Source organism: Corvus cornix, chromosome 4A (assembly GCF_000738735.6).
Source record: "Corvus cornix cornix isolate S_Up_H32 chromosome 4A, ASM73873v5, whole genome shotgun sequence".
Lineage (NCBI taxonomy): Eukaryota > Metazoa > Chordata > Aves > Passeriformes > Corvidae > Corvus > Corvus cornix.
Window position 1 is genome coordinate 11,888,467 of NC_047058.1, and position 24,599 is coordinate 11,913,065.

General features: G+C 47.8%; 1 protein-coding gene across 4 annotated transcripts in view; it reads left to right on the plus strand.

Moving 5' to 3' along the window:
* The window catches only part of GAB3 (GRB2 associated binding protein 3), a 65,672-nt gene that overhangs the window by 35,730 nt on the left and 5,343 nt on the right, over window positions 1-24,599 (plus strand). For 2 of the 4 annotated variants that reach the window (XR_752730.4, XM_010407697.4), the window contains exons 2-9: window positions 8,810-9,113; window positions 15,179-15,392; window positions 15,816-16,294; window positions 18,836-18,891; window positions 20,002-20,257; window positions 21,375-21,456; window positions 23,065-23,167; window positions 24,425-24,538. Coding sequence is in view for 3 of the 4 variants with exons in the window: in XM_010407697.4 (XP_010405999.2) it covers window positions 8,810-9,113; window positions 15,179-15,392; window positions 15,816-16,294; window positions 18,836-18,891; window positions 20,002-20,257; window positions 21,375-21,456; window positions 23,065-23,167; window positions 24,425-24,538 (1,608 nt within the window). In the remaining variant the exon portion in view is untranslated. Of the gene's footprint in view, window positions 1-7,390; window positions 7,716-8,809; window positions 9,114-15,178; window positions 15,393-15,815; window positions 16,295-18,835; window positions 18,892-20,001; window positions 20,258-21,374; window positions 21,457-23,064; window positions 23,168-24,424; window positions 24,539-24,599 lie in introns of those variants that run through there. The other 2 variants (XM_019290873.3, XM_010407698.4) reach the window with 2 other exon arrangements.

A 24,599-nucleotide genomic window follows, 5' to 3' on the forward strand; every position in this document is an offset into this window, starting at 1 on the left:
GGTCCCTTGGTGCTCCTGACAAACCCCCCTCGGCCACAAGCCTCTCCTGAGAGGTGCAGCCCTCGGGCCATGGCTGGGCTCCTGCCCTGGGGTGGCATCAGTGCTAATTTCATATTGACTGATCCTTGTACTTTCTGTAAATGAGCTCAAAGAGGCCTGCACATATTTCCAGGGCAGCTGTTCACAAGGAAAGCTCCAAGCTTTCAACACCACTGCTGTCAAGATAGGAGGAAGAATAGAGGTGGGATGCCCTGGGCTGGCAGTGGGGAGGGCAGCTCATTGACTCCATGCCTGCTGCAGGATGTCACTGTTAAAGAAACACATTGAAAATGGATTGCCATCCTGCCACCACTTCTTGGGTGTTTTGCTGGTTTGTGTTTCACAGGCAAGGCTTTGTCAGCCCAGAAACACATCCATAGCCTCGGGACAGTGGTGAGCAGTGAGATCTGTCAAGTGTTGGGGTGACACTGAGGTCCTGCCTGCCCCACACACCTCAGGTCAGGACCCTGTGAGGCCATTTGACGTATTTGAGCCCCCTGGGTGAAGTGAAGCTGTGGTGATTTTCTGCTGTGGCAGTATTTGTTGTAGCTGGGATCAGTCAGTGAGCTTTTCCCCATAGCAAGATCTTGTGGGATGAGATACTCCATCAGCATCTCCCCCTGCAAACTCCAGGGACCCATGTGGGCAGCATGACCACAGCACCCACATTTCTTCCTGTGGGAGAGCCCCTTGACACCAACCTACCAGGAGCCATGGGGAAAGTGAGGAGAGCACAGCAGTGCTGCTCCTCTTCAGCCCACAGAGTCATGTGAGCAATCCCTACCTGCAGGAGGAGCAAAGGGACACTGTGCCACCTTGCCAGTGTCCTCAGGGGAAGCATCTCATCAAAATGACTGTGAGAAGCACAGTGCTTTACTGCTCTTATTAAAGAACAGGGCTCATGAGTGAAATGATATTTCTTCATCCAAGTGTCTGGCTCCTTTCTCCCTTCCCAAAATGAAATGGTTTCATTATTGATTTTACTTTCAGAACTTGTTTTCTTATTTTCTGCAAGTATTTTAAGAACTTAAAATTCCCAAGTTTTTGGGTCACTCTGACTTTGACCCCTCACGCCAGAACAAACCCATTAGAGTTACAAAGAATCTTCATGTTTATTAGATAGCAGTGACTCATTCTGTTGCAGATGTTTGTTTATGTAAAGCACCATAAATATTATGGATTAGGATGTAGAGCAGGCAATGGGAATGTGTGTAGGTTAGCAGGCAACATATGACTCGGGGATTTTTTTCTCAATTTTTAAATTGTGTGTAATTTTTTTTTCACAAACCACAGATTTCTTCATGTAAAGAAACAGAAACAAAGGACACCTCTCTGCTTCTACAGGATGTCCTCTAAGGTGCTTTATTACAAAGCTCTCATTGCACTTAAAGTGCAGGAAATTTTCTGACTGGTGTTTTTAGTCAATTAACGTAGCTGTAACACCTTGAAAGGAAGAAGGTATTTCCCATTGCACTGCGCACCCGTCACGTCTCCTCCGAGGGCTCATGCTGACTTTCTTGAAAAATGATTCATTTAGAGTCATTCTGAAACTTACCAAGGTGAGAAAGAAAAGTGACTCAATAAAGGACCATGATGTAGCAGATGGAAATCCAGTGTTAGGGTGTAGCCTGTCCTGATCCCGTTGTGTGATGGCCCTTTGCACAGGATGGGCCAGACCATTTGTCTGTGTGGAAAGCTGTTTTGTATGGAAACACTGGTTAGCTCAGAGCTTTTTCCCACCAGAGCTGAGCCCTAGCCTTGAGAAAGCAGAAGTGCAGTGGGCATGAACAGGCAGGGGAAGGATGCCTTTCCAGCACCACTGGGAATGCCCCTCAACTTCAGGCACCCAAGCAAAGGGAGAAAAATGACTGCAAAAAATATCTTATTCTATTCTCTAGGTTAAATAGAATTACATGCCTGTGGAGGCAGAGGAAGGGCCTAAGGGAGGAGTCTCCCTTTCTGAAATTGAGTATTTATTGATTTTTCTTTCCCAGTCATAAACTATGAGTTTCAGCCTCTCACTGCTGACGACATTTGTGAGAGCTGAGTTGAAAATAAGGGAGACAAAATCCAAGAGTAGCATTAAACCAGTGAGTGATGGGCAATGAGCTCATCTGCTCCCAGAGTGCTCCACAGGGACACACTGGAAGGGACAAGCAGGCAGCCTCATCAGGGAGAGATTAATTATGCAGAGCTGATGGGTGCTGCAGACCAACAGCCACAACTGAAAACAGCAAAACCATAACTCCAAGTGGGGGACAGTCTGGCTGGTTTAAGAGGTCTTTTCCATCTGATTTCTGTGAGAGTAAATCAAGTGTTATTACTGAGCACTGCAGGCTGCCAAGGCAGGAGCCTTTCTGCAAGGCTCTCGCAGTCCGAGGAGCATGTGCTGCATGGGACTGGCCCTTTACTCTGGAAAGAGTGGCACAAAGAGCTCCCAACAATGTCCCCTTTGAACACGAGGATGTTTGCTGGGAGCTGGTCCCGACTCCTTGCCGATCCCTCTTGCAGGGACAGTGCTCTGCAGCCCTGACACCTCCCACTCTGTGCAGGCAGGGAACCTCTGCTAACATATATGGTCTTAGTGGGCTCAGAATCAGCTGCTTACAAACCTGTCTACATATGAATTTTAACTTCCTCTTTTGGGCCATTTATAGCAAATGCTATAAAGTTCCGCTTAACTTCTTTTTTCCACAGGAATTGTTTAAAAACTGTTCTTTAAAAAAGACAAGCTGTGAAAACTTGTCTCAAGTACTGGCACTCCTGTGGGACTGTCATCCTGCAGCTCTGCTAGTTCTCTTTCCCCAAGGGTGGTGGGTTAAGACATGGGCTCACAGTGAGTGGCAGGAGGAGTGGCACTGAAATTCATAGCCCTCAACCAGCTGTGGGAGAGAAGCCATACCAAACCCTTCTCCAGTGGGATTTGCTGCTTTCCCCTCTCCAAGGGATTTTGTGGGGTGAGAGCAATCCCAAATAGTCAAGCCTTTTGCAGTCATCCCCATCACTGAGCTCTCAAACTCTTCTTTGAGTTCCAGAGGCCCTGCAGCAGGCCTGGGGACCAGCACATGTCCTGTGCCAGCAGCACAGCTGCGAGGCCACGAGGCAGGCGAGGAACCAGCACACAGCCACCCTTCTTTCTGCTTCCCCCTGCCATCCCCTTTGCTGCATTGTGTAAAATGAAGATTATCCTCATGGGGGAGTTGTAAGCATTAATATAGCTGGTCAAGAATTTCATATTCGTTGGTTGTTCCGTGTTTTGTTGTTAAAACCAGAAAAAAATCAAAACCCACAGGGCAATTTACATTTCAAGCCAATTTACCTCACTGAGCTTGTACGTCCTCTAATAAATTATTTAGATCTTAAATACTGGATATGTTGTACAAACAAACGAGAACATGGTCGTCAGGCAGAAGGTAAGCGACGAAGGTCCTGGGCTAAACCTTTTCAGCTCTCATTCTGCCTTGTTCACTAGCCAGATGCTTTTCAGCCCAGAATATGTTTGCTCGTGGCCTGTTTTGTCTGACACTGCTGAGGTAGATCAAATGCTCACATGTAAGAGCAGCCCTCTAAACCTCACACCACTCATGCAGCAGAAGCAGAGACATCAGATTGTGGAAGGAGCAATTTCTTTCCTAGAAACCCTACTGAAATGGAAATAGAGCTGTTCTGGATGCATAGAACCTTTCCATAGTGTGATTGAGGAGCCTAGGCTGAATCCCAGGAATCAGTACCCTATTGAAGTATATACTTCATCTCAGCCATGGGAGTGCAGTCTTTCACCCTTAAATTGATCCACATTCTCTTGTAAATTTGGCAGCGTGTGCAGCTCCAGACTAAATATTGGCAGATATTATTGGCTCTGATCAGCTGAAATAAATCTCTCCTCACCACAGCCCTGCCAGTCTGGCCCTGCTGCCTCCTCGGGTGTCCCCACTGGCCTCAGTCAGGGGCTCGAAGGTGCTCTCTTAGCCTGGTACCGACACCCTCAGCAGACAGGGGGACAGTCCCATAACAGGGAAAGGAGGAGGCAGCCTTGTGACTGGGAAATGGTAAAAAGGAAACTACTGAGAATGTATAACTGTGTAAAACCCACTGCGCTCTGCCGTGGGGCTGGGGTGGGCACTGGAGAGCAGCACAAGTGCCTGCCCTGCGGATGGGGCCTGTGGGGTGCCAGGCACCCTCTGCACCAGCATGCATGAGACAAAAGCTGCTGCTGCTGTCTTGTCTGGCCAAGGCTTGTCACTGCTGGGCTCCCAGTGACCCCAATGTGCTGCATCTCCTTACCCCAGGGAAAGGAGGTACACAGCAGATTGCAGGCAAGTGCCAGGAAAATGAGGAGAGGATATTTGACTCAGAGATAACAGCTTCCTGCTGAAAGGTGTGCCACAACCAAAACCCCTGCTTTGCCTGTGCCACGGGACAGGGTGAGTCCTGTGTATTGGCAATGGCAAAGCTGCTCCTGTCCACTTGCAGGCATGCTGCAAGTGGCTCAAAAACCCTGTGCATTATCACTCGGCATTGTAGGATAAGGAAAAGGGTTTTGGAGCCAACATTTTGTGGGTAAAGGCACATATTGGGGAAAGTTTCAGAATGGAAATTAATCTGAGGAGACAGTGATGGGACTGGATATGTCAAATGTGAGAGGATGTGCAAAAGATAGTCTTTCAACCCCACTCATGCAGGTGACTGTGTCATGTCAGCAGCTGATGCCACTTTTTCCTTAGAAAGTGGAGGACAAGAGAAGGAGCCTGGAGAGGTGAGGTGTGAATGCACTGTGTGTGTGGGGATGCAGTTTGATGGTACAATGAAGCTGATGTTATAAGCAAACACCCAGGGAAGAGGCGCTCCCATCCCTTCCCACCTTTCTATGCCCTCCCTGGTGCTGGCCTGCCTGTGTCCAGCCAAGGCTGGATGCTGGGGCAGTGGGCTGGCAGCACTCCCCATTTTGCAGTGCTGGATGAGGCAGTGTCCACTGGTTTTGCTCCCTCAGACGGCTCTTTGGTGCCAGGCATAGAGCACCCCTGGCACAGGGCAGCAGGTGAGCTCGCCAGGTGGTTCCAGCAGAGTCCCCACCATCCTGTGCCACTGCCACCCTGCCATGGCACCTGACTTCAAGAAGGGTTGAGCGCTTAAATGTCTGTGACGATCTGAGTGTGCAAATGTTGGTTCACCTGCACTGCTGGCTCAGGCTGTCATCCCTTGGTGCCTGTCCCTCCCCTGTGCTCCAGGATCAGCAGTGGGTTGGCAGCACGGGCAGGTATTTGCTTTGGTCCCTGCAGCTCCATGAGGTTCTGAGCCCATTAATGTTTGGGGCACTCAACGGTGGCAGCCAAGAGCTGTCAGCTTGTTCGAGCTTGTGGTATCACCAAAGGGCAGTTCCTCTGTCTCACTCCACCCCCACTTCCCTGCGTGTTTCTACAGTCCCTGTGTAACCCCCACAAGAAAAATCTACTTGTTTTTCAGCTGCCATGGGGCTGCTTGGCTGCCTGGGCCCCACCATGAGCCTGGGGAAGGTGCTGAGGGCCACCCTGTGGGAGATGGAGTGGGGGGCCCACCCTTCCCAAGGGCAGTGCAGATTTGGGCAGCTATCTGGCATTGTTTCCCTTCAGCCCTGTTCTCACGGCTGCTCAGCTGTGATAGCCGGTGTTTTCTCTCAAAGACTCAGCCCTGCTCTCCTCTCCCATCATGAGCCACGCTGACCGGGCACCTCTCCCTCTCCGGTCACACAGCAACAGCCCAATGATCAAATTGTGTATTTACAGGGAAACAGGTCAGCAGGCAGCTTCTCAGGGTTAGACCCAAACCAGCAGAGCCACAGCCCCTCACACACACCACAGCCAGCCTTTGCCTCCTAACGGAGGCACCACAGGCTTTTCCACATAGCACAGCAGCAGTTTTCTCCTTTATCTCACCAGCTGCCCAGGTTGTGCTATACACAACCCACACACTTCTTTAGAATCATGAAAATCAAAATGCTTGGAAACAGGATCAGGTACTGAGCTGTGCTGCCTCAGGATGTTGTAGCAGCCACCAGCAGGTAGCCCTGACCTCCCACTTTTCCCCAGCTGCCAGCTAGGGGAGACAGTTGCCTACCCCATCCCCTCCCTCCTCAGCTTGCTCAGATGCAGGTGATTTCTATCCAATTTCCATCAGCAGGAGCCAGGTGTATTTAAGCTGCAGGGCTGGTAGCTTTGTCAGGGGGTGGTTTTGTTGTTTGGGTTTTTCTACTTGTTGCTTTAGCAGCCTGTTTTTCTGGGAGGCAAAGGAGTAGCTCTAGTTTCTCTCACAACTGAAGCATTTCTCTTTGGTTGTTTAGGGGTGGGAGTGTGTTAGGAAGTGAGACTTTCTGCCCTGATCCATCTGTGGGGGGTGCCTTGAGTCTGTGCAGGATTTGGATTGCAGGTGATAGGGATTTGGGCTCTTTTCAGTACTGTGCATGAGGTACCTGCTGGCCCATGTTCCAGTGTTGTATCTGGCTAGTCCAGAAATTTTCTTCTCCATTAAACATTTTTCTTTTGTTTCTGTTTCCTGTGTATGTTTCTCTTTTTCCCTGGCATCCACAAGATTAGAGTTGTCTAAGATACATCAGTAACCTGTTATCTCTAGTTACTTCCGACAGAGATCAAATTGCTTTCAAACTTCAATAGATCAATGGTGGTAAGACTTAATTTTCTTTGTGCAATATACTTTGTACCTCATCTCTGCTTCCTGTTTATTCCTGATGTGATGCCCTAGTCTGTAAGCACCTGTTGTACACAGGCTTGCTCAGCCTTGCAAGAGCTTTTTCTGGGATATTTCATTCTCTGGTCTCTGAAGAATCATTTGCTTTCAAAACAGATTGAGGTGCTGACAGGCTGAACAGACTTACTTCTTAGATAAATTTTTGGGTGAATATTGACAGACACTGAAAACTGGCTGCACTGTAAGAAAAAAATAATTTGGAGTACAAAAAGAAATGCTTTTTCCTGACTTAATGATTGTTGATATTTTTTTGTTGCTCATTTTTGCTATCACCATGCCTGTGGGAACTCGGCATCAGCAAAACCTGTAGTGCCTGGATTATCTTAAACTGTGCCAGTAAGGACTCTTACATCTTACTGTAAGCAGTCTGAACTCAGTTATTTTGTCTTAAGATTGAATGGTTGCCTGTCTTTAAACTGACAGATCCACTCTTTGCAAAAGAAGTGTGATTTTTAACTCAACCACAAGCTACCACCCAGATTTACATCATTGTGACAAAGTCCTTTTGCAAACAGTTCTTGGGTAAGATCCAGGTAGGAAGGTTGTGGTAGTGGTTGTTTCGATGTTTCTTTCAGCAAACTTTTAACTCAGATGGAGGCAGGTAAAGCAACTGGTGTTTGTGCAGTTGTTGGAGGTCCCTGGGCAGCATGTGAGCCCCTGCACCTTTCCCAGGTTTCCATCAGAGCTGAGGCAGCTGCAGCCTTACTTTTGGCTGCTCCCTGGCCTGGCTGGTTTGGGCACGACGTATCCAACAGCTTTTATGGAGTTCGGCAGGGGCAAAGGTCCTAATGTCTTATTTTGGCCTTTTTTCTGTGGGACAGAGATCAGGATTGATTTTTTTCTGGCCCTCAGAGTAGGTGTATTGGTGACAGCTATAATCAACACAGAGGTGCTTATACTGTTGATGAACAAAAACAGCTGCAGAAGAAAAAAGGGTAAGTATATTATTTTGTTCCTGGGAACAGGCATATAGTTTTATAGAGTGATGCTGCATCTGCCAGGACTTCATTTAAGCCTGTATGGGACCCATACCTTCAGTCACAAGGGTCAAAAAACATCAGTGGTTGCCAGGTTTGTTTTAGGTTGACAATGCCTGTGTAAATAATCGTCCTTTTGTAAGGTGCTGAAGTTTTCTGTTTAATTTTTAGCACTACAACTCCCTTAGGCTTTGTTTTGGGCTTTCAGAAGTAATTGGCAGCTCATTAAAAGCTTTGTAATAGCACTGAAAACCATAGGAGGGAAGCTGCACAGGGTATCTAGAGCCCTGGGCTTTGCTGGGCAAAAGGCACTTGTTTCCACGTATGCACAGTTCTCGGTATTTTCATTTTACAAAGAAAAATGTGTTCTCTCCTCTATGGATGAGGTGGTGACCTATTGGATCATTTTGATTGCATCATGTTGGCAGGGTGAGGGGAAGGGAGAATCTTGCTCATCTTGACCTCCAAGGAACAACCCTCTGCCTGTTTTCCTATCTCAAATGCAAGCTTGATAGTAAGTGTACCAAATAAAAATCACAATTTGGCCAGCTTATCAAAACAGCTATAAAACCTGAAAGAAAATAAGCATGGAGCACAAGTCCTGTGAGGAGCAGCTGAAGGAACTCAGGTTGTTCAACCTACAGAAGAGGGGATGAGGGAGAACCTTATTACTCCAGAACTACCTAAGATGAGGTTGTGGCCAGGTGGGGGTCGGGTTCTTCTCCTAGGTAATGAGCGAGAGGACAAGAGGAAATGGCCTCAGGTTGTTTCAGGGGAGGTTTAGTTTGGACATTAGGAAAAATTTCTTCACTGAAAGGGTGGTCAAGCATTGGAACAGGCTGCCCAGCAAACTGGTGAAGTCACTAGCCCTGGAATTCTTAAGAAAACGTGCAGATGTGGTGTTAGGGGACATGGTTTAGTGATGGGCTTGGCAGTGCTGGCTTGACAACTGGATTCAACGAGCTGAGGGGTTTTTCAGACCCTGGTGCTTGTGTGTGGGCTGGGTGCTGGGGCACGTGTCTGGCACTAAGGCCCTGTCTGTGCCCTTGCAGGCCTGGCGGAAGCGCTGGTTCGTGCTGCGCAGGGGCCGCATGAGCGGGAACCCGGACGTGCTGGAATACTACAGGAACAACCACTCCAAAAAGCCCATCCGCATCATCGACCTCAATGAATGTGAAGTGCTGAAGCACTCGGGGCCCAACTTCATCAAGAAGGAATTTCAGAACAACTTTGTCTTCATCGTGAGAACCACCTACCGCACCTTCTACCTGGTAGCCAAGACCGAGGAGGAGATGCAGATCTGGGTGCACAATATCAGCCAGATCTGTAACTTTGGACACCTAGAAGATGGCACAGGTAGGATCACACTCATCTTGGAGGCTGGGAGAATTCCCAGGGGTGCAGGAGGCATGGGCCTTGCTGTCAGACTGGGCTGGGCAGGTGGAAGTGGAGTGTGATTCCCATAGCTCCACACAGCACTGAGAGGCTGCTAAACCCTGACCTGAAAGTTCTCAGGGACCTCACTGCTGCAGGGTGGAAATACTCACTGACTGCTTGGTCTCACTTTGATGAAGCAACTCCTGCTAGAGCAAACAGCAGGTCCTTAATAAGAAAAGGTGCTGTTTATGTGAAAAGCTGACTGAGTGTTATCTTCTGGGGCCGTTTATTTCATTACATGTCCTGTATTTATTTAGTTTGGCTTAATGTAAGACACCTGTTCCAGGAAAGCATCCTGCAAAACTCCCATTTTCTCAGGCTCTGCTGGATGTGGAATGTGCACAGACCTGGGTGTATATGCACGTACATAAATCAATGACAGAAACACTAAGCTGCCTTAGTCTGTTAATAAGAGAAAATAAAGAAAAGGCAGAGGATAGGAAAGTGTTAGAAGTGTGTGTCTAGACTTAAGAGATGGTCCTGCCAGTGAAGCATAAAGGTAGCTCTTTTGCCAGGCCCTACACCTGTATATACTCAGCAGAGTGAATTTCTTGAAAAGCTGCCAAGAATTAACCACTGCAAGATGGATGTAGCCAGTAATTAAAGTCAGGACCTGTACCATCATTAACTTACCTTTTAAATGAGACAATCGGGCTCAGATAACAGCAATCTGTCCTTCCCTTGACAATTCCAAGGGGCAGATACAGCAGCAATTTGAGAGTTTCAGAGGAAGTGAGTCAGAACGAAGCCTTTCAATGTGATAAAAGGCAGTGCAAGAGTGGAAGAGGGTGGCCATGGAGGGACACGAGCCCTAGGGCAGTAATATATCTGGGGATATGTAGTGTGGCCAGGCAGTTTATCCTTCCATGGTCTTTGTGCTGCTGCACTCAGAGAGCTGCTGGTGTCTGCAAGTGCTGCATGGCCACACCATTACCTAGCAACTTGATAGGAAACAAAAGGCTATCAGAAAGTTTTATTTCATTCTATCATAGTTCCTGGCATTGCTTAGCCTTCTTTTGAGTAGTGTCTTCTGAGGGAAAAGGGAGTGGGAAGAACACTGCAGTGGTCCTGTTACAAATGTGATGTCTGTTCTTCTCCCATTCACTTCAGAAAAACCATGAAAACTTGCTGACAGATTTTTATGTGTCAGTACAAGCTGCCCATGAATACAAATTTCAAAGTAGGGCTGGTAGGGGTTGGAGTCTACCGCCCTTTGGAGCTTGGATGGAATTAGGGATATTCAGTAACCACCTTCCTACTGTTCTAGTTCCTAGTGTTGTTGACACTGGGTTATTGCTCTTGAATTTTTATTTCTGGTGCAGGATTATTTTAGATATACTTTTACCAGTTCCTCTGAAATTAAGGTAAACCCTTCCATGCAAAACAGAAAAGAGAAAAATCATTTTTGTCTCTCAAATGTGCAGGCACCCTTCTCCTGGCACTGTGTGAGGATGTTCATGGGGGATGTGATCTGTGCCAGAGGAGCTAAGACAATGGCTGTCCCAGGATGGGTGCATTTATACTGGGAAATGCCTGTCCTGTTTTGCTGGTGCAGTGAACTATTGCTTTTAAGACTTGCACATGGACAATACTCAAGAGTATTACACATTGGTGTTTCTCTCGCAGCAAAGATTGCCAGTGTAGGCTCTGATGGATGAGAAATGACAGCTCTTGCAGCACCAGTTGGGAAAGCGGACACTTTCCAAGGTGGATATTACCCCCCAAGAAGTTCAGCAGAGCAGAGCATTTGCCTTGGTTCAGTACGAAGTCTGGCACCTGAACTTGCAGCCCCCATCAACGATGGCGTGAGCTAAGCCTCCAGACATGCACTTACTGTATCTCTAATGCCAAATAGCTCCTAAGAGCTTCTGTTTATCCTGCAGCTCCTGCTGGTGAGCTCAGGTCTGGGGTGTATCCAGGTCAGGCTGTCAAGCACATCCAGATCCTCTGATTTAAATCTGCAAGCTCCACAAGTTGCACATCACATTTCAAAGAGTTGCTAAGTGCTTCAGCTTTTCAGGATCTCCTAAATCCTCCAAGAGCCTGTAGGTTTAAATAAATTACCCTTAAAAATTAACATTAGAAGAGAAAAGCCCTATTAAATGCCACATTCTTTTTTAACTTGAATGCTACTGTTTTAAAAAAATACTAGTCCCTGATATGAGTCATATCACTCTTAATCTGTGCGTCACTGAAAATTTGCTTTGACTCTGAGACCAAAACACAGTCTACTGCTTTCTCTGCTTAATGCCCAAAGTGCACACACAGGTGTACACAGTGACTCAGCTTTAAACACTGTCCTGTTGTTCCCAGTTAGTCCCTTCCAGCAGCAAAGCTGGATGAACAGCCAGGTCCCCACGCCAGAGGTGTTGGCAGCCAGATGCGGAGTGAAGTTATGAAAGCCGTGGCTCCTGTGAGCACAGCTCTGTAGTCAACAAGAGAGGGGACAGCTGAGAGGCAGAGATGACATGGCAGTTCCAGGCAGATGTCAGGAAGCACCTGGGAGGACGGCTGTCGGGAAGGGCTTGCCAGCAGCACTCACACTGCTGCCACAAGAAACTGCTGCTGGCTGCACTGGAAATGACAGGGGAGCTGGCACCTTCAGGGAGTCAGCTGGAGGAGAGAGGAAGAGGCCTTGCTCCTGGTTTTCCTACCATATCTATGCAAAGTCCTGCTTCCATCTTTGGTGAAATCTCCCAACAGAGCCATCATTCCCCAGCCCCTCAGGACCCATGGCCATGCAGGGGATTGAGAGGATGCTTGGCCTAAGTGTCTGGGGCAGGGGAGGGGATGAAATGAAGTGACTGTGGGACATCAGGGGCACAGTTTATCCTATGTACAATGCAACGTAACAGCTTTTCATTGGAGAATCTAGTGGGAAGGTTGTTTAACCAGTGTGATTAGGAAGCCTTACTAGTATTATTTCTACCTCCTTGGTATGTCAGTGCACCCTTGGAGGTGACTGATGTGAGCAGAACACCCCTATTCCACCGTGTCCCTGCACTGCTGTTGCACCAGAACAATTCTTGGGGAGGGGGCTGGGGTCTGTAGCAGGAGGGAAAAGCCCTCTGTTTCTCCAAGCAATGGCCCTTCCATTAATGGGAGAAGTCACTGTGGAAGATGGTGTGCAGCCTCTGTGGTGACCTTCCCCACAACTGCAGGGCAGAAATGTTTTGGGTTAGTAGCCACCAAAGCAGTTATTTTGGCAGCTGAAGCCTCCTGCTGTCTCTCTGGCAAAAGGGATGGCAGGCACCAAGCCTATTCTCTGCGTTCTCACTGTTGAAAGTAGCCATGCATAATTTATTCTGCCCAGCTGCTGTCGTGGTACAGTTTTAATGCACACAATTCGGTTACCGCCAGAGCTGGCAGGGACAGGGACAGTCTGTGAGGAGCTGGCTGCAGGTCCCTGAGCCCCTGAAGGTTAGAAAAGGGCAGGTCTGTGCTGTCCCCATCCCTCCCTCCTGCTCACAACCATTGCCATGTGTTCTACAGCTCACAGCCTTTCCTGATGGGATAATCCATGGCTAAACCCTGTGAGTACCAGATGGAGTTCAGGCCTGTTCGTTCTCTGTGTTAATAACCCAGAATGTCATTAATTTCTTTCTTATGCATTGTGGCAGTTTTAGTTGTTGGTTTGTTGGGGTTTTTTTTAACGTAGTCAGATGGTGAAGTGAACATGCTTTTCTGAGATCCCTAGGGAGTTAGTCCAGTGTATATTTGATCATTGTCAGCCTGCAAGACAGCTCTGAGAGTCCAAGATTTGAAAGCAGAGTTACTGTCTGAGCCAGCATGATGAACAAAAGTTATTTTTCAGATGGAAAGGCTGCAGCCCTCAGCTCTGCTTTGCAAATGTGAAACCCTGTAAAAGCCATTCCTTCCAGATGCTTACTGCTGAAACCCTGCTGCTATAAGCACCTGCTCAAAATTAAAGCAAATCCATTGCTTAAACTTGAATTTAAGCACGTTCTTATACGTTTTGCTGACCTGAGGCCCACCACCACCCAGACCTCCGAAGCTAATGGAAAGAAGCAGCAGGGAGTCAATGCTGGTAGACAGGAAGAAAAGAGGCAGCTCCCTCCCAAGTTCAAAGGGATGAGGTGTAGGATAGTGCAGGGAGGGAAGATCAGCTGGTTTATTCTTCTTCTGACTGCCATCAGAAAGATGAGGGGTGAAGCCTGCTGTGGCTAGCAGGGGACCCTGGATCAGTAGAATCAAAGACTGTCCTCAGTTGGAAGGGACTTGCAAGGACCATTGAGCCAAGCTCCTGGTCCTGTACAGGATGGCCCCGAGAACTGCACCATGTGCCTGAGGGGGTTTTGTTTGTGCTTAGTGATGGTGCTGCCTAACCACTCAAGTCTTGGCAGCCCTGTCCATCCCTCCTGGTCTGCTTGTATGTACACCCAGCACCTTCCAGGGCTGAGAAGTGACTACAGCAACCTGGTACAGTGCCAAGGCTTGTGGCTCTTTTGAGGTTGGGGCTAGATTGGAGCTGCTGGAGGGTCTCAGGACCTTATCACACAGTGATGAAGATGATCTGGGCCACAGGATGCATGCAGCTGGTCAGGGGCTGGGTCCCATCATTTCCATCAAGTTCTGGATATCAGCATTAGAGAAATCTGCCATCTTGCTAAACTTCGAAGGCATGTTAATTCTCGGTGTAGTTTTATCAGCAATCACTGATTTCTTATGTTTGTTTTTGCTGTGGGGTTTTTCATTTTGAAGAAGGGTTTTGCAGCTTTGACTCAGGCAGTGTCTGAGCCATAGAGATGGGCACCCACTGCCAAGCTCTGCAGGTGTCAAGCACCCAGTGAATGCTGCTCCATCCCCACACAGCTCTGGTGAGGGAACTGCCATGCAGCAACCTGAAACTTCATTAGAAAAATCACTTTCTCTAACTGAGGACTCTTGGTGGCACTGTTTGAGCTTGCTGCCAGGAGCAGATGCTTTTGGGGATCTGCTCTGTAAAGACACCCCTCCCACTCCACAGATGCTCATTGTGGGAGGTCCGACTTGCCCTTGATTTTTTGAGTTGAAATGCCCCAAAAGCTTTGTTTAGCTAGACTCTGTGTGGCTCAGCCATCACTCCTTCTTCCCTTCTGCCCAGCTCTCTAGCAGAGACAGAGGTTGGGAGAGGAACAGAACCAGACTTCTCTGCTGCCAGGCAGTGCTCAGGCCAGATGGGTCTGAGTGTCTTGGCCACACGCTGCCACTGAAGGGTGGCCTTGGTGGTGTGAGCAGGCAGCCAGCTCTGGGCCAGCCCCACTGCCTGCAGCCCAGACCCGCTCCTGTCCCACTGCCATCCTGCCATCCCACTTGGGGACATTGCAGTGTTATGCCCAGAGAAGGTGTCACTGGGCACAGGCTTCTCTGTGCCTTGTGGCCTCCAGAAAAGTAGTGTCACTTTTCTCAGCACAGCCAAGAAGCCTCCAGCAACGGCCACACCACAGCCCTTGTGGCTTGATGTCGAGCCGAGAGAGGCATAAAGAGCTTGCAGACAAGTTCAGGGCTTGTCTGGCTACTCCACAAGCTGGAAAGCTCAGTTTTGTCCACCGAGATCTAGAAAGTGGGAAGAAATCAATCCCTTTCCTTGTCACCATTAATTTGAAGTGTTGGAGATGAATAATTAATTATTTGCATTAGATACTAAAAAAAACTTGATAAAACAGGCTGCTGTGCCTCAGCTCTTTCTTCAGCAGAGTCTGTTCTTCATTGCTGGCTACAGGAGGGATGCCTCGTCCCTGCAGGAGAGAGGGACCCCAGAGCAAGGGGGTCTGCACTTCCTGCAGCCTGAAGGACTTTGACAGCCGGGGCAGGGGGAGCAAAATCAGGCTCCCCTCTCCCCAGAACCAGTGTTTGCTTTGACTCACTGCCGCTCTGGGGTAAAACATCCCTGGTGCAAAAGCAAGGTGGTGACAGCCAGGATGGGCAGAGGGCCAGGGCAAGTCAGAGCTGTCCCTCAGCCGGGCCATCCGTGTCCATTGCAGGTTCTGTGGAGAGCCTGTCTCACACGACCTCGTCCCCACAGCCCTCACCGGCTGCCTCCACCCACACCTCCCGCATCGCCGACCCCTCCTTCTCAGTGGACCACGCTGCTGCCGACGCTGCCGCCGAGGAGACCCCCAGCGAGTCCGAGTCAGTCTTCCTCCCCGACTACCTCTTCCTCTCCAACTGCGAGTCGGGCAAGCTCAGCCACAACAGGTGAGTCTGGGGTCTGCCAGATGTGTCGGGCTGGAGCCACCCTCTGCCTGTCCAGGGGTGAAACTGGGGCACAGAGTCCTAGGAGCCCTGCCACTCAGGGCTGGCTCCCAAGCACAAGAGGGGACCACCAGACTAATCCAATTTACAGCGTGCTTTTCATAGCACAGATTAGTGGTCGAGCTTCATATGTTGGTCCTGTCCCTTTCCAGGGTGGGTGGGTGGCTGGCTGAGGATCTCACACACAGCCTCCTTCCAGACACCTGCTGTTGCCCAAGGTGCTCCACAAAGTGCCCCAGCCTCCAGTGCAGCTCAGAGGGAAGGGACAGATCTTGTGGCAAACTGTGGGGTTGGGTTTTTTGTTTGCTCTGTTCTTACAGCTGAGAGAAAAGGAAAGCTCAGGTTCTGACCTCTGTCTCTTTGCAGGTGTGACAGCTGGTCAAATTCAGACAGATCTCTGGAGCAAACATCATCAGACGATGTTTTTGTTGACTCCTTGCAATCCCAGCCCTCCTTGTACCTTGTACAGCCGACTAGTGCTGGCACTGTGCACCAGGACGGAGCCCCATTGGCAAATCCCAGCATTGTGTCCAGGAACATAGACATTAGCGGGCCATCCAGTGATTTTTCCTCCTCTTCTCCACTGCTGGGGACGCCGCTGACACCAACGTTTCAGATTGACAAGAGCCAGAAGGCGCTGCCCTACGGTGTAACGCAGCTGGATGTGCTGTCCAACACGCCCCCGCCGCGGCCGCCCAAGCCCACCCACTTCTCCGACAGGAGGGGGGACGAGGTGGGCGGCGGGGCCCTCCAGAACGGACACGCAGGGATCTGCCGGGCTCAGGTCACTCTGGTGCCCAGGAGGATTTCCTTATCCAGCTTAGACAACATGAGGAACTGGAAAGGTGAGTGCACTTCCAAGAGCCAGCAAAGCAGCACCAATGTGAGGGATGGAGCTGCCCACACGCACAGAGTGGTTTTGACTTCCAGTTGTGCCTCTCTGTCCTCTGTGAAATCACACACCACCCAAAGTAACACAAAACGCTGCTTTCAAATGAATTAGCAAGCAGGATTCAGGCCTGCTCCTCAGGTTCAGCTCCTGCTCTGTAGAAGCCTTTCAGTATGTGTACACATGGGCAGCAATTCGGTTCTGATCCCTTCAGGGTGCCACATGCCTTGCTACTTTTCCGCCCCCCTCCTCCGAAGAGAAAGCAGTAGAAAAACCAAAATGAGAAGTCAGGCACTGAACTGGGTAATGCCAAACTCTGTTTATACAGGTCGAAGTGTGGGCTTGCATGTGGGAAATGCCTCTGGAGCTGTGCTGCTTTGCTACACCCAGTCTGTTCTATGAGACCTGCGTGTCTTTTCACAGCTTAAAGACCAGGAAGTAAGGGAGACGCTGGGGATGGGATGTAATCCCAGTTGAACCAGGGACTCTGCGTGTCCTTGAACAAATCCCACTCTGTCCTTGCACTTCAGTCAGGGCAGTCTGAAAACCTGCTGCTACAGAGCAAGGCGAGGCTGCAAAGCAAACTCTGCTCTGAGCTGAGCTGGCTTTTCCACTCACTCCTGAAACCCCATCATCACAAACAAGAGTAGCAGTCAAAACCCAGAATGTCATGGTGTCAAAAACTAGCATATGCAGTATGAGAAAGCTTTATTACATGGAGCCACAGAACAGAGGGATGCAGCTAGAATACCTGGGTGGAAATCATCAAGTATATTGTAGTGATGTGAAAACCTTCATTTTTGATGAGGGAAAGAATGTAAGTTTTTAAGAACAAGCATCCTTTAGACTCCTGCAGTTTGAATGGCCAGACAGTGTGTGGGGCTGTTAGATCTTGCTCTTAAAGCTCAGAAGCTAAAGCAAGGAGATCTCTGCTCAGCCTGTTTATCAGTGTACAGACAATTCTTGGAAGGTTTCTGGAGAAACACCCATTTGGTTGGAATTGCTATTCTTAATTATCAGCTACATTTGGTTCCTCCCTGAAAGGTGCTGCTCTTGCTTCTGCACATGTTCTTTTCCAACACAGCTGGTTCATGTTCCTCCAACCCAATTTACACCAAAACATTTCTAAGAGGATTAAGTGGCCAAATGTCATGTTATGCTGCTGTGCTGCAGGATTGTCTCTGCCTGACGGGGGCAGCAATGAATTAATAAGTGCTGCCACTTTTTCTTACCCTAAGTGCAGCTGAAACGATTTGAAGGGTGAAACTCTGAATTAAAATGTGTTTAACAAGAAAGATCAGAAAAAGAAACAGGGAGAAAGCAGCAGTTCCTCGGCAGCTTTCCCAGTGAATTCATTCAAGTTATTAACTTAATTTTTTGCCCTGCCAACCTCCAAAAGGTGCACAAATGTAATTAGCCCAGGGCAAAGACAGCGTATGCTGGTGGAAGTGCTGGGAAGGAGGATGAGCTGTAAGGCGCCTGTATCCTGGCATCTGCCACAGCCTGGTGCCTCAATGTCTTTTTGCCAAAACAATAAATGAATGTAGCTGTCCCAGGACAGTGACTGTGTCTATCTGAACATGTATCTGCACTAACAGAATTGTTTTGTTCTTGTTTGGCCTTTTTTGCTGGTATCACCAAAAATGCCCCCAGTTGCAGTACTGTCATCTCCACCATAGGAGTGGGGAATGGATTAGCATGGTTGCAGGGATTTAAGGCATTCCCATAGAAAAGCCATTTTCTGCACAGAAAATCCCTTTTCAGAAAAGGATGGTGGTTGTAAGCATCTCCCACAGCTGATCTTCTATGCGCTGAATGCTGGATTTGGGGGTTTTTTTGGCTTTTGCTGGGAAAATAAAATTGACCTACACCAAGACAAAGGCCCACCGGCACAAGGAGATGTAGAGACTGGTGATTGTGTCTCTGGCTGTTCATTTCCCATCACCTTGAGCCACTTGCACCACATCAGCACTTCTGGAAGACAAAGCAAAGAATTTTTCTCCTACCATTAAGTTCCCCCACGCACCATTTTCTGTACAATAACAATTGCTTCCCTGGCACCTTAAAAAGCTCCTAAATAAACTTTCAAGAAATAATGAAATAATATTCTCTATAATAGCCCCTTTTCATATAATTTCCCCAATTTGACAGATGGGAAAACAGAGAACGACTAGAGCAGGAGCTGCATTTAAATTTTTGTTTGCTTGCTCCCACACCAGTCTTTCTCCCCAACTGCTTGTGGTATAGGAAGCATAAATTACAGCTGGATTATACATGAACAGGTTCCTTGGTTTCATCATACTTAAAATAGATGTAATCACTCTTGAAATGCTACTGAGTTGGATCTGGTCTTAAGTGTCATTGGATTTCCTCATTTAGGAGTTATGGAATCTTTATAAAACTCTAATTATTTTAGAGGCATATGTTTTACTCCGGAATTATCTCTGTAAGGTTGCGCTGCCTTATCCCATTTTTAATCACTTTTTTTTCCTTGCAGCAGACATGGAAGGCAGTTCCTTAAGAAGTCGAGATAAGAGGCTTAGCTTGAATTTGGTAAGTACTCTGCTTGCACAGATTTGAAACACTGGCACATAAACTTCAGAGTGAATAATTTCACATGCTGATATTCAATCATTCCTCTCCTCTGTTCAGCAGAAGAATTAAAAAAATGGGAAAAGTGCCTGGCTTTGGGCAGCTTCTGGACAGCTGCTTTGTGGCCTCAGGCAGCCTTTGAGAGAAGAAGGAGGGAGAGGCCTCAATACTGAGCATCCTGTTTTTAAAGTAGATGAAGCTGGGTCTGTTATGGAAAAGGTTACTGGTGGCCTCAAGAATTAAACCATTGACCAAGAGCACCAGAACAAATGGCTTATCTCTTGAAAAAGGGGTCTAAAGAAGCCTATCACTTCATGGTCCTGAGGGATCTCTCTTCTTTAGGACACAGGAAAGCAGAGTCTGCTCTCAAAGTGCCTGTGATTGAGGGCTCTATCAGTCCACAGCTTCCTGCCTCAGCCTTTGACAGACACAGTTCCATGCAGCACCATCTCATATCACATAGCCAGTCTTCTGCCTGGTGCTGCATACTGTCTCATGTGGGAGATCCTTGCTGGTGTTGGGCAACTTATATTTTTCTCCCTTTTGAAAGCTTCCAAGGATTGTAATCACTCCCTCTCAGCACTAACCTGGATTAAATTATTTTCTAATGCTAATTCTCAGTGATCAGAAGTGAGCTGTAGGTCTGTGTCTGCTCTCTCGGCTTCCACATTTGCCAAAATCTCCTTCATCAGATGTTCTCCTTTCAGACTTTTTTTTTTTGTATTAAGGATCCTCCCTCATTTTATAGGTCGGAATTACTGCTGTGAGGGGCAAGTGCAGCCTCGCTGAAGTTGGAGGATTTAACCAATAAAGTCACCAATAAGTTTGGTTCCAGTTTCCAGCAGTGACCTGTGAAGCTCAGAGTGGACTGCTCCGGAGCTGGAGCGTTCATCTGAACTCTTGCGTTTGTCTCTTGTCGCTCCATCTTGCGCCTCTCTGAAAGGCCCCGTCAGCACAGTCCCGGCCTGGGCTCGGCTCAGGCGTGTTCCCAGCTCACAGCAGCTGCCGGCCTGGAGGGGGCTGCCTGTGCATTAATGGCCCTGTTTCTCTTTCTCCCCCGTGCCCGTGCAGCCGTGCCGGTTCTCGCCGCTGTGCTCGCCGGCCGCGGACAGCTCGGAGGACAGCTACGTGCCCATGCGCCCCAGCACCTCTCCCTCCGCGCCCGGCTCCGACTGCTCCCCCGACGGCTACATCCCCATGAGCCCTGCCTCAGCCACCTTCACCTTCCCTGTCGTCAGCACTGAAAAACTCACCAGCCCGTTGCCTGAGCTTCCCTCGGACGTGGAGCCCCCTCCAGTGAACCGAGACCTCAAGCCTCGCAGGAAGTGTAAGCGCAGACCTAAAGTGCAAAGCCGGGGGGTCCTGACGGTGGGGACACGGGTGACCTCCTGTGACAGTGTCCTTGGCATGTCTTAAAGGAATTCCCCCTCTAGAGGATGGGCTGAAATGCTGCGTGAGTGACTTAGAGCACTGTAGCCTGGGATGTGCCTGCAGGGTGGTTTGTGAGCAGAGGGAGAGCTTCCATGGCTGCTTTTGCAGTCAAAGCCCAGGTGGCTGCATAAGCACAGTGCCCGGCTTCCCACTGGGACTGCAAAGGGACATCGCCTGGGAGAGACAGCAGACTAAATCCTGGCCACTCTGAAGTACATGTGCTCCTGTCTCACCAGCTCTCTGGCCTGCCAGGAATGGGACATCCAAACACTCAAGTAGTCAAACTTGATGTGTGGGCTGTTGGTTAAACCTCTGTGGGGTAGGCACAGCTGTCTTAGTTTAATTAGGAATTTTCTGCAGATGCTTTTGCTGATGGTAATTTTCCACTCCTGGTTTTCGTGGCATGTCCAAAATCTAGGTGGCACTTCTAGAGAATATACTGGGGACAAAATTCAGCTTTGAAGTGGAGAAATTGCCTAAACCTAGCCTATAGTAAAGCTCTTAGGGTTGCAGAGCCAGAGTTACTCAGAAATTGGTTCAGGCAGTGCTACTGTAAAGTGGGGACAGACATTTAGACCATTGCCATGAAGAAAAGCAAACTCATATCCTTTCTTAAAGGGTTTTGAGAATGCTGGGCACGTGTACCTTCACTGGTGACAGGAATGATCCTGATCCCCATGTATAGGACCTTTTTGTTCAGAACAGAAACCAAAACCTGTTACAACCTGTAGGCTGAACAGCCTCTCCAAGGCAGCATATGCAAAGCATATTTGGGGCAAGCGTATGGATCTTGTGGGCATCTTTATGCCCACTATATTTATTCTGTTATTTTAGGGTGGTTGGGGGACTTTGCTTTCCAGCACTGACCAAAGAGGTCATTTGTTACTGATTTCTGACTTGGTTATGTTCTGTGAAATACTCTGCTAGTTTCTTTCTGTTAATATAAAACTGCATTTTTCTAAACTGTCTGTACTTTTCATTGAAAACATAGTTCCTTTTGTATTTACTTACAGCACGACCACCTCCTCTGGACTTGAGGAACCTCTCCACAATCCGGGAGCATGCTGCCGTGACCAGGATGTGGACTGTGCCTTAGTAAGTCAACAAGAAACCTGCCATTCCAATCTTCTGAGCATTAGTGTGGAATAGAGTTAAAAATTACTTATCCCACCCCACAAGAAAGTTTCCTGCCAAAGTCCACAAACACAAATTCCCCAGGGTTTGTTTCAGTACCGCCCCCCCAGGCTTTTGCTGTCTCTAAAAAGCAGGGCTCCCTTTCACAATGGGCAGCTCCAGAGAATTCAGCATCATGTTTTGAAGGTTCCTTTTGAACAGCCTGGAGCTGGTCTGCACTCTGGTGTGGCTGCTCTGATGGCTAAAAGCTTGGCATGCCTAAACTATGATAGAGCCATTTTTGCACCTGAAAATTAATATAGCAAAGGAGAACCAGATCAGATAAAGATCTGCCTGAATTGTAGACTGGGTGTAGAATTCTGCTCTGCCACACAGCAATCCAGACTTGAACTATTGGTGTGACCTTTTGTCACTAGAGATTAGTTGTTGGTAAAACAAATGCTTTTGATCCCAAAGCCCAGGTAGTGTGAAGAGATGATACTGTTGGGCTCCAAGGGCAGCAGAAGACTCATCTTCAGGGAACTTGTGAGCAGGGGAGGACTGCAGCCTGCTGGCTGGGGGAATCTTGGCACAATAAGAAAGGCAGCTGTGCTGAAGTGTGCATGCAAAAGCCAGAAATTCCCATCAACCTTCTCTCTACACCCCAGGCGCTCCAGAAAATGTGAGGTTTTGCTGGCATGAGTGCCAGACAGGGCATTTCCACTCCCCCACTTGAGGATGTCATGTGAAGGGCAAAAGAGACACAAGGTGGAAAGTTTCTCAGTTGCAGAGCCCTCTCTCGCATCCCCAGTCCAAGGCTGCTTAAGCCCTTTGGCACTGCCTGTTGGGGAAAGCCTCCCAAGCACCCCTGCCAGAGCACTGAGGTTAATCAGTGCTGACAGAGTGCAGAGTCCTGAAGGATAACGAGCTTGGGGTGAGTTTGCATGTTTTACACTAACAAAAATAAAAAAGAAGTTATGCCTGAACTAATACAGTGCAAGGAATTATGCTGTTCTTGCTGCACAGAAAGGCCATCTAATTTCCTATTAACCAAGCCCGTTGTGCTCACCTGTGGTAATTTAGTCACCATGCACCTCTGAGAGTTGTGTTCATGGGAGAGATTTCCTTGTGCAAGGGCTGAGCTAGCCATCTCCACAGCACGGGTGGCATGTGTTGACACTGTGTGCAAAGCCAGACAAGTTTGTTTGCATGTACCTCCAGTAGCTGATTAATTCACATCAGTCTCCAAAATGTGGATACCTGCACAGCCAAGTAACTGCCTCCATTATTACCCAAATGAATGATAGATAGATATCTCTGTGCCCCTTGATGGAGAATTGCTTCAATGTCTTACACCTTCTGTCACAGCAGATAGCAAACTTTCATAAATCCCAGAGAAAAAAGTAAAAAAAATCACTCACCGATACAGCACACTGTTTCTAGAACTAAGGAGTGGCTTTGGACATCCTCTTCATAAAGGCTGCAGCCTTAGTGTGAGTTTATTCACCATATGGACTGTGTCAGGCTTTGGCTTCATTTCAGTGCATCTGTAAGATGCTTCCTTAACCTCTCCTGTGTTTTTCTTCATAGCAATCGAATGAGCTTTATCTCACCAGAAAGAGACGGTATTAATTCAGCAAGAATATTTGCCAATTCAGTTTCCGGAGAAGAGGAAGAAAGTTACATTCATATGGTAATCTTCATTTTCACACAGCCATCCTTTGCTTTATTCTGCTCTGTCACATTGATGGAGAATGCAGAAGTTTGTTTTCTAAGAAAAAACGTTGAGGAGGTTTGTCCTTTGCCTTCTGGTTTGGTTTTTCTTTTTTTGCAAATGATGAAATGGTTTTAAACCACAGACACTGGGACCAATTTACAGAGAGATAAGGGAAGCCCTTTTCCTGCTCTGCAGAACTCAGCTGTTCGCCCACGAATGTTGCTGAGCAGTTCCAAGAGATCACAGGGATCAGCCATATTTACATGAGAACTCATTAAGACAAAGGAAAATTAAATCTTTTCACCTTCTAAAGTGTGCCTTGCAAAATCTCCTAGGAAATAACAGAAAGCCGTTAGTGCACTTCCTAAAGAAACACACCAAATATTGTGCAGAAACAGAACTCCCATTAAAGCCTCTTATTGCTTCTGCTTTGGCTGGTGGCACTAACCCCACTTCCCATCCCATGAAAGAAGAACATCTGGCTTTGTGGCTTCCTTTTCTTCGTTTACTCTTTAGCCATATCTTGCAAAAGACCAGAATCTTGTTTTTCTTTGAATTTTAGGTGGAAATGGATCTCAAATCCATTCATCTGAGCCAATGTCTACAGATCTGGCTCCATAGCCAAAGCCCAATACCAATAACTATAAAAATATTTTGCAAAACTGACCACAGTCTCCATGAACCATAGTTTCAGATTTTAACCCACATCTCTGCCAGACTGAAATCTGTTCAAGAGGGCAGTTCCAGTTGTAACCATTCCCCATTTGATTTTTCTAGTCAAGAAAAGCCTGTCATATGTTTGTGGTTATCTGTGATTTTATGAGATTAATTTTCAGTTTCTAGATTTGAGCAGAATTTTCACAATTTCTTCAAATTCATTAAATGATGATGTTTACGAGGAGACCCTGCAAATCTGAGCCTTCCAAGGGCTTGGATTGAGAAGCTGGGCACAAGTCCTTCTTGATAAAATTTAGTGTAAATCAGCCTGTTTTGTTTGTTTTGCCAGAATTACCAGGAGAAAAAGGCTCTCACAGTTTCTTTATGCCATCGCACAATTATCAGTGTTATGCTGTGGTTAGTAACTAAAGGCACCTTTGGCATAGAAAATTATGTGAGTCCTGACTGTTCTCACTCACATTCTGCCAGGCAAATCTCCCAGCTCACAGTTGTGATCCTGTTTCCTTCTAGGATCATGTATTAAGAGCATTAAAAGTTTCTCTTCTTTCCTGACAGGAACACAGACAGGCCACATCTCCATACAGTGGTGCTTTTCCATGGACAAGGAAATCTAACCTTGATTACTTAGCACTGGATTTTAACTCTGCTTCCCCATCCCCTGTGCAGAAGGTACGAGTCATCTGAAAAACCCCACAGCCTCCTGTCTTTTTGTCTGCTGGGAGGAAATGGG